This window comes from Garra rufa, chromosome 3 (genome assembly GCF_049309525.1).
Source record: "Garra rufa chromosome 3, GarRuf1.0, whole genome shotgun sequence".
Lineage (NCBI taxonomy): Eukaryota > Metazoa > Chordata > Actinopteri > Cypriniformes > Cyprinidae > Garra > Garra rufa.
Genome location: NC_133363.1, coordinates 31467701 through 31477642, shown reverse-complemented (window position 1 = coordinate 31477642; position 9942 = coordinate 31467701). Strand labels below are relative to the sequence as shown.

Here is a 9942-nt window from a genome sequence, read left to right as displayed (position 1 = left end):
CAAAAAGTAATCTGATTACGTAACTTGCATTACTTGTAATGCGTTACCCCCAACACTGGATGTAAGTACATAATAATTAAGGCCACCTAATATAAAGTGTGACCCTTTATTAATATCTTATAATATTATTATATCTTTTCTTAACCATTTGCACACAGAAGCATTATCTGACTCTCCTCCTGACCACAGAAGCTTTACAAGCCACTTTTTCCTGCGCTTTTCAGTCAATTTCTTGCCTTTCCCCTCTTATGAACAGCAAATTTTCATACATGATAAAAGCTCCTTGGTTTCTTAGTTTGACCGATTTGAGCATTCATAAACAACGCAAAACATAGGCATTTCCAGTGTTGCCAGTCAAAGTAGTGTATATTCCGAGCTGTTAATCTAATGTTAAACCTATTACAATGTTTTAAAAAGCACATGGCTCCATAGCGCCATCATTTGGCAATCTCACAATGACGGTCATTTGTCAGATGTGTGGGTAGATGACACGAAGCTGCTGACGTTAGCTACATTAAAAACAGATGGGGGTTATTTGAATAGGTTCCTGGAGGCCGGAACAGAACAGCATTCAATCTGACGTTAAAATTCGTAATGGCGGCACTCATGGTTTACTCAAGAAAAAGGTCTATAGCAGGAGTTCTCAACTCTGGCCCTCGAGGTCCATTTTCCTGCAGAGTTTAGCTCCAACCCTAATCAAACACACCTGAACAAGCTAATCAAGCTCTTCATCATTACTAGAAAGGTACAGGCAGGTGAGTTTGATCAAGGTTGGAGGTAAACTCTGCAGGAAAGTGGACCTCGAGGGCCAGAGTTGAGAACCTCTGGTCTATAGGAATAAAGAAAAATCACTTCCTGCCCTCCAGCTGCGTTTCGCACCACAGCAATGCATGTCATGTGCAAACAACCTATTTGAGGTATGAGATGTAAAGGCACAGCCTATTTTGGAAAAAGGGCGGGGAGCAGCAGCTTATTTGCATTTGAAGAGTCATGCACAGAAACAGCGTGTTTCTGCTTCCATTCGAAAAAGGCATTTTCAAAGTAATATAATAAATGATCTGTGGTAGCCTGGCAAGCCAGACCCACATAAATGTAGGGTCTGGGCACTCTCCATAGACAGGGCTCAACCGGAGGGGTGGGATAAACGGTTGTCTTTCAAACTCCTCTCCACGCAATAGGATAGCGCTACAACCAATCAGAGACGTAGTCGGTCAGGTGACGTAGTCAGAGCGACGAAGATTTTTAACAAAAATCAGTGCACTGTGCAGTCTGTCAGCTAAATAATAGACATAGATGGGCACTAAACCTTTAAAAGTAAACAAAAACATGCACAGACAAATCCAAATTACACCCTGCGGCTCGTGACGATACATTGATGTCCTAAGACACGAAACGATCGGTTTTTGCAAGAAAATGAACAGTATTTATATAATTTTCTTTTTACCTTTGATACACACCCACGTCCATCTGTCATGAGCACGAGTTTAGCATATCTATGATTCGACTCGTCACATGTGAACGCGCTTTGATGTAGTATACGCAAACACCGAAAGGGGAAATATGTAAAAAAAAGTCCAGGATGAGTTTGCGCAAGCAAACGTAATCTTTTTCAGCTTTAAATGGGTCTGAACAACCAGGACAAGCGCAAGTAATTACCATTTTGAATAGCCGCTATATCCACAATCTCTTGTGCTGTGTAAACAATGAGTGTCGTATACACGCCACAGATCGCTTCCGGTGTTTGCGTATTCTACACCACAGCGCGTTCAGATGTAACGAGCTCCTGCTCAGGACACATGGACGTGGCTGTGTATCAAAAGTAAAAAATTATATAAATACTGTTCAGTTTTCCACGCTTAATTCACGGAACCAGGAATTCATGTCTGACGGAACTTATGGTCGCAGGTCAGTCGTCATCATGTTAAGCCCGCCCACCGACTCGTGATTGGCCCGGTACATCTTGGATTTTTCGGAAATTTAAGTGAATTGAGAGTAACTAGACTGACCTTGGAAGCAAATGAAATTGCTGCCGCTAGGGGCGCGTCTAGATTCTAGGCTAGATCTGTGGTGTATTTTAAGGCTGAAACTTGACAGATACATTCTGGGGACACCTGAGACTTACATTACATCAGAAATCCTCAAATCTGACCCACAAGATCTACTTTCCTGCAGAGTTTAGCTCTAACCCTATTCAAGCACACCTGAGCATGCTAATCAATGTCTTAAGGATTATTTAAAAATCACAGGTAGGTCAGTTTGATCAGGACTGGAGCTAAACTCTGCTGTGCACTGGCCCTCCAGGGCAAGATTTGAGGAACCCTGCATTACATAATGTAAAAAGGAGCATAATAGGTCTTTAAGTATTTATCTTACCCATGTTCTTGAGATTCTTTCAGCAGTTCCCCACATTGCAGACACCTCCTGCTCTGCCGCAACACCCCCTACAGACAGAAATAAAATGCATTTGCATCACATTCCAGTCAGGTGCAACCACAGAAGCTGCTGATTTGTTCAGCAAGGCACTTCGGGTAGTTGGAAATGTTTATGTAAAGCAGAAGCAATTTTCATTTCTTTACACGCATGCAAACATGCCCTCCCTGCTGGTAAAGGCCGAGCCACACATGAACTGAAAAACTGATGCGATGTTTACCAACCTGAGGTGAAGTTAGAGTCACTCTACTAGACATACTGCAGATACATGGTGTTTGAATATGGAAATATGCATAAATAATAAATCAGCTATATAAACTTACTTTTGTGATTATATAACATTAATCATCCACATGCAATTGACAACTATATCTTATTTGCATCCTAGACAACAAGTGATTAAGAAGTCAGTTTCCTCATGTGGTCGAAGAGGCACAGACAGAAACAGCCATAGTAAAAGCAGCCAGAAACAAAAGCGTAATGCTATAAAAACATCTCAGGTATTTGACAGCATTTGATTGATGTAATCAGATCTGAATGAGCTGATTAATCTCTTTTCAATCAATTATTTCTAATCTTGTCTGTTTCATGCCAGCCATTTTAAATCTTTTGAAACCTGCAGTTTCTTAATGGCTGCCATTGATTTAATTGTTTTCAAGCAGGAGACGTAATATGGTTTGATCAGTTAACATGCAATTACTCCCGGTCTGCATTCGATAAGAGCTGTTAAGCTGCAGTTTTATCTGTAAAAAAAAAAAAGGATTATGTAAAATGTAGCTAAATAATAATTGATTCTTGAAGGCAGGATGTGATTACTGAAAAGTACCAATGACATTTATGCAAACGTGACTAATGTGTGTGGGTGTGTGGAGAGGTGCAGGAGCTGCCCATGATTTGACTAGGGGATGATATGGGGTGTACGAGAGAGGAAAATGCCATAGACACTGCAGCACACAAACACAATCATTTGCATGAAAGGTCGCACATAGACATGACATAAGATCCATGAGGAAACAGACTTTAGCGATGACACTTTATCGATAAATTGTTTTACCATTATTATTTAATGTTTTTACTACAACATCACTTCATCTCTTCATAGATTTTTCAGTTCTTTCTCTTTTTTGAAGAAGAAGAAAATCTAATTTCTTCAATGGCCAACTGTGTGCTTCAACAAGTCAATACAATAAAAAAACAAAATAGAAGTAGTTTCTTGACATTTCTAAGGCTGTAAAGGTATGTGAATACTAATTTGAAAAGCTAAACTTAACATATATATCATATTATTCGCAAAATGCAAAGTCAAAATATTTTCTGTATTAATGTGGCTGCATCTTTACAGATTTTACTATGAATGTCTTTTTTAGAAACTTTTCAGTTATTTATAAACAACTCCACATTCAGATCTGGAATATGATACTATGTTTTGTTTTGTTTTTTTGCTAAAAAAATTCACTTACCAGAGGAGTATCCTGGTGCCCCAGCATATCTGGATGATGGTTTTGCTCTTGGATCCTCTAGGCCACTGCAAGCTTGGGCAGCTCTAGAGTGTCACCAGGAAGTGATTCCGAAGGTTTATGATGACAAAACCACTCCCTAACCAACCGCTGTGACCTACGCTCTACCACTTACCTGCCTGATCTCCACCATTTTCATTTCTTAGTGTAAAGCAGCAACAGGAAATAGCTTCAGAATAGGTGATTAATTTGAAATGCATGCTTACTATTATTTTTCCCCTATAATTGACATTTGAAGTACTTTGATCTTTGAAGACTGACTGCTTAAAATATCTGGAGTTCTTTCTGTAAATGTTGCTAATTGTTAATATTCAGTGGTGGACAGTAACGAAGTAGTTGTAATTCGTTACTGTACTTAAGTACATTTTTCAAGTATCTGTACTTTACTGGAGTAGTTTTATTTTGAGTAACTTTTACTTTTACTTCACTACATTCCAAAGCATAATATCGTACTTTTTACTCCACTACATTTAATAAAACATGTCGTTACTCTCCTTATAATATATTACGTGCTCCGAGACGCAGAAGCAGTGTCTGATTAATGAACAAGCTGATTCTTTTCAATCGGTTCGCAAATCGCCACAAGCGATTCATTCACGAATTGGACTGATCCAATTGCAGCTGTTCAAACTCACTGATTCAAATGAGCCGTTTAGAGCGAGTCTCCAGTCATCTGAATTCACAAATAAGAACCGGGAGATTGTGAGCGCGCGCGACTGGTGCTGCGAAAGTAAGATATAATGTCGAGTTTTAGGATTAATTATTGCAACTGTCAGTTGTTTGCGAACTAAATCTGCTGTAAAGGGTGATGTATTTAAGCCCGCTGAAATGATTAAATGCAGACACATCATCAACATCGTCTCTTTTTAGGTAAAAAAACGAAACATTAAAATAACACAGATTAAATCAAATAACTCATAACGTTACACGTTCATATTCCTCGCTGCTGTAACCTCAACAGTTTTATTAAAATGCTACGCATTTAGCCCTATGTGACGTCTGTTTTTATATTGTTTATTAACGGTATACTTTTTTATATTGTTTGAATCAACTAGCCTAATATACAGAAATAAATGTTTATTCATAACCATACTGAAAATAAGTAAATATTGTTAGCTGATGCTAACTGTCTAGCTAACAAGCTTGCTGGTGCTAAGTTGAGGTAATTTTCAGATATGAAGTCCAAATATTTATAATCAACCATCTAGACAGATTACATCTGAGGGAAAAGAAAATATGTGATGTTCAGATGGTAACTACAGAAATTATCAAAGTGGGAAGTGATGCCCTCTGGGGACATTTGGCCAGGGGTGTTTTTACACCACAGACAATGTTTGAGAAAAAATAAAAATATTATGAAAATATAATTAAATTTTTCTTCCTAACTTCAGGCCTTATTCTCATATCATTTATAACTGTGCCGTTCCGCAAAATAACAAGCTTTAAAACACTTTTCTTACTGGTGAAAATGAGATGGTTAAATCAGTTTTCTCTCAGGTAACGTTACAATGCAATGTAAGCTTCACAGTGAACATTGTCAACGTAGACCATATCAACAACAAAAATCTATCTTGACTCCATATAGGCTAGTGGTTATTTTGGGAAAAACCAAGGCTTATAGTAGGATTATAAAAAATATATATGCTAATATAAATTTATAGCCTTTAAAAAATTGCAAAATATGTCAGTACTTTTTTACTTAAGTACACAAAAAATGTAGTACTTTTGTACTTTCACTCAAGTAAAATGGAAAAAGGAGTACTTTTACTTTTACTGGAGTAATATTCTATTATACGTATCTGTACTTTTACTCAAGTACTTGATTTGTGTACTTCGTCCACCACTGTTAATATTAAAAAAATATATAACTTTTTAACACATGAAAGTTGCTGAAAGATTTGATTCTTAGATTTGGGGGGAAAAAAATAGAATTCAAAAGACTCCTGTAGCTAGAATTAAAGCAAGACACCACAGGTGAATAGGTTAAAAAAGCTTATTAATCACAGTATATAAAGACAATAGTTTTCTATTACAAGTTTTCTGAAATGTTATGTTTAAATATGCAAATAAGGCATTATACATGTCCAGAAAATATGTCTGAGCATTGGATAAAAATCTGTTTCATTAATTCCATTAAAAATGTATTTGAAATTTACATAGCCTATGCAAATAGATACACTGATGTGACGTTATGGAAGCGAAATAGCCCAAAATTTAAAACGTGACCAGTAGGAATAGAGAGAAATATTATAGTTTTGTCTTGCAAAATTCATTTTGTCATCATCTGGAGGACGAATATTCATTGCTGCATCCGATGTTAGTCTGCAGTTAAGCGAGTTAGCCACTAGGTGTCAGTGACTCCTAATACAGCACAAAGGCAATTTCGAGGTTGTCCCTTTGAAATGTGTGCATATCTGCCCCAGGCTCTGTCCTAAACATTAGAAATGCTGCCTGCTGAGGCAGTATACGGTAGTATGAAGGAAGGCATTGAGATGGAATCTGAAATCTGGTCTGAATATCAGTTTCCTTCAGCGATAGGCTATCGCCTTCTGGGTGACTAACTAAGCAACAGGCCATATCAAGTACGTAAAAGCAATTTTATACATTCAGAATGAGCTACTTTAACAAATGTCAAATGTGAAACCTTATATGTAAAAGATTGTGTGCGAAGTATATAAATGTTTAAGTGCTAATAAATGCTAATATACGATATTAATGTTGTTATGTTGACGGTATCTTGGGAAACACATAATGTGTGTAATATACAATTTATTTTTACACTTAAATAGCATGTTTTGTTTGTGTGGGAGGCTTTAAGTGCGTTACTCGTTTAAAATTAGGCCTTACGCCGAATAGTTTGTTCCTTGAATTTTCGAGAGGCAAATCTGGTCCGCTCAGAATCGCTCAGTCGGTGACAATTTTGCACGCATTACGGCCATCTTGCGAATGCGCTTGACGTCATCGCCCGAGTCACCTGATTGGTTGAGCTTCGCGCGCCATTGGTTGACACCGCCCAGCGGCGTCAGAAGTGCGCGAATTTGAGAAGTGTTTTGACTGGATTTGGATTCAACGTTTATATTTGTATGTGTCATTTCGATTTCGGTATGATATTTATGTTTTATATTTACACTCAACGCTTATTTAATTGAGATGTGGCATTTGAAAACAAACCAATTTAAATTATTATTCGCAAACAAAATGCAGCATAACCATGCAGTCGGTGTCCCAGAGCATTTAAAGATAATGCCATTGAATGCTAAATACTACAATTTACACTGAATGAAATAATGTTTCAACTGAGCCAGGACAATAGCCCTAGATAACATATAAGCTGTTAATATGTGACTCTGGACCACAAAACCAGTCTTAAGTAGCAGGGGTAGCAACAGGCAAAAATACATGTATTGGTAAAAATTGTCAATTTTCTTTTATACCAAAAATCATTAGGATATTAAGTGAAGATTATGTTCCATTAAGGTATTTAGTAAATTTTCTCCTGAAAATATATCAAAACTATGCATTGCTAAGAACATCGTTTGGACAGCTTTAAAGGCGATTTTCTTATTTAGATTTTTTTATTTTAATTTTTTGCACCCTCAGATTCCAGATTTTCAAGTAGTTGTATCTCGGCCAAATATTGTCCTAATTTCAAATAAATTGCCCCTCATGACTGGTTTGTGGTCTATGGTCACATATAATTTTTTTATCAGTGTAATATTTATGTTGCATTCATTTTTATCTCAACATAGATAGACATATGCTATTTTATTGTTTTCCTTTATTAACGTAATAATTTTATACAAAAAATACACTGGTAGAAATTACCCAGTTTATTACATTGTAACGTTTTTTCCTTTGCTTTCTTTTCTTCAAAACAGTCTCTTATTACATGGTATTCACGCACGGGCCGTGATTTTCTGACTGTGGTTTTCGAAATGAGGGGGGAAGGTGACTTTGCTAATACTGGTGGGGGGTTTATTGCACAGGGCGTGGTGTCTGTCTAGCCAATCAGGGGCCTTTGCTCGTGCAAACGCTGGCCTTTAACCACCGGCACGAATATAAACACTTCAGACAGCACGAACCAAACAAACGTCCTCTCACGGCATTGACTTTTAGGCAACATGGCAAACGTGGACGTATCAAGCAATCTGGAGCGTCATGTTGCACGGAGAACCTTTCCTCTCCTCGCCCGCACCAAGGTTTGCCGTAACCTTTTCGGACCCGTGGATCATGAGGAGCTGCACTGTGAAATGAAACGCAAACTCCAGGAGATCTCCGAGCGAGACCAGAGCCGGTGGAATTTTAACTTTGAGACCAACTCGCCTTTGACTGGAGATTACGAGTGGGAGGCGATTTCAGAGGACACTATGCCATTTTTCTACAAGGATAAAGTGCAAAATAAAAGAGCTCGCGTCGCGGCGTCTGTTGATGCAACAGGAGACGCGTCCAGCACTGTTGACTGCGGGTTTAACGGGGTTTCCAGGAGTCCGGTAGTTCAAGAATCCATGGACGTCCCGAGTCGACCCAACGAAGTTAACCAAGAGAATCTCTCTGGTGCGCTCAACTCAAGACCAGCTCGTTCTTCAGTCCTCAGAAACAGACGAAAGAGGTCACTCATCCCAGAGAGCCCCAGAAACAACACGCCACAAATTACAGGTAAATGCCTTGAAAGTATAAATAAAAACAATGCAAACTTTTAATGCCTCTAATTTTTTAAACGCAAAATGCAGCCAAACATGTCTAACGGTTTATAATCTTGATTTCCACCAGACTTCTTCCCGAAAAGAAAAAGGACCCTGGAGTCTAAGCAGGATGAACGGAGCTCGCTTCAAGCCGGCACATCCACCAACATTGAAGTAACGCCACGTAAAACAATAAGATGGTACGTATCAACTCCATTTGTGTCGAATTGTATATATTTTATAATTTTAATAAGTATGCATGCTTATCATTTTTATTAGCCTGTTAGTAATTGACAACAACGAAGTCAGTTTTATTCACCTTTATTTAAATGCCCGTACTTTGTGTAAACCTCCTGAACAATCGCTAAATTTGTCTTTCTTTGCTTTACAGATGTTTGCACTCAATGCAGCAGTCCACCTGTGTTTATCTGCAGAGCGGATGAAAGGAAACAAGGGGACGACACTTTTACTCAACTCATGTAGCAATAATGGCCCCGCCAACAGAGACTTTGTTGCAGTGTTACAATGTCTAAACGGTGCAATTTTATATTTCTTTTGTTTTAATTGTGTAGAAGGCTAGGCCACAGTGCTCTAAATAGGCTGGAGCAACACCTGTTTGTTTTATTTTTTAAATATACTAACTTATTTTATTTATGTTCATAATAGTTGGTTACTCTTTATTATTATTTACAGCTATTGTTATTGTTTTTATTATTTTGGCCATATTTTATGTCGTGTTTTATTTAAGTTTTGTTTGCAACAACATGTAAAGAATGTTTCTGAGCCGTGTTTGTTAAAATATATTCTGTAGCTCACGCTGTACCTTTGAATCAAAGTGTAAATTAAATTATATTTTTGCTAACCTGGTCGTATTCACGTGTGTTCTTGTGAAAGTCATGTATACTGTTCAACATAATTGTGTGGATCATGGGATGTGGGTAAACGGCAGGAAAAAAAAATGTTTGCCCTACACTTTTGAGGCGTCAACATTTTGCCTGTGACAAAAAGAGTAGAGTTTGGCCTCTAAACAGGAGGGACTCAGCTGTTCCGCCCTCAGTGTTTGTGGGGAGGGATATGCGGGCAGCTGCGTGCTATAGGGAGGATTTAAATGCCATTTTCTTTCCATAATGAAGGAGGCAGGTGCCCTTGGAACCCCGCTTTGTCCACATAAGACCTTCATTTTCAGCACCCTCTCAGCTATCCCGCTAATGAAACACTTACCAAGACTTGAACAAAATGGGCTCCTTCTATTTACACGCCAACCACCTGCCTCCCCCTCCCCCTTACCTACGCACTATCTGTGAATAACATAG

General features: G+C 38.2%; 1 protein-coding gene and 1 long non-coding RNA gene across 2 annotated transcripts in view; both read left to right on the top strand.

Annotated features, from left to right (window-relative positions):
* Nucleotides 1-9942, top strand: part of LOC141331059 (uncharacterized) — a 470059-nt gene that overhangs the window by 184093 nt on the left and 276024 nt on the right. The gene's annotated exons all lie outside the window — the stretch shown is intronic.
* cdkn1ca (cyclin dependent kinase inhibitor 1Ca) lies at nucleotides 8040-9491 on the top strand. The gene is made up of 3 exons (XM_073837651.1): nucleotides 8040-8603; nucleotides 8718-8829; nucleotides 9021-9491. Coding segments are annotated over exons 1-3 (648 nt in total). The 5' UTR covers nucleotides 8040-8068; the 3' UTR covers nucleotides 9022-9491.

What these genes read in the sequence shown, in the direction of transcription:
- cdkn1ca (XM_073837651.1), top strand. Translation starts at nt 8,069, where the DNA reads ATGGCAAACGTGGACGTATCAAGCAATCTGGAGCGTCATGTTGCACGG. An exon ending in CAACACGCCACAAATTACAG is followed by an intron (nt 8,604 to 8,717) that starts GTAAATGCCTTG and finishes GATTTCCACCAG; the next exon opens with ACTTCTTCCCGAAAAGAAAA.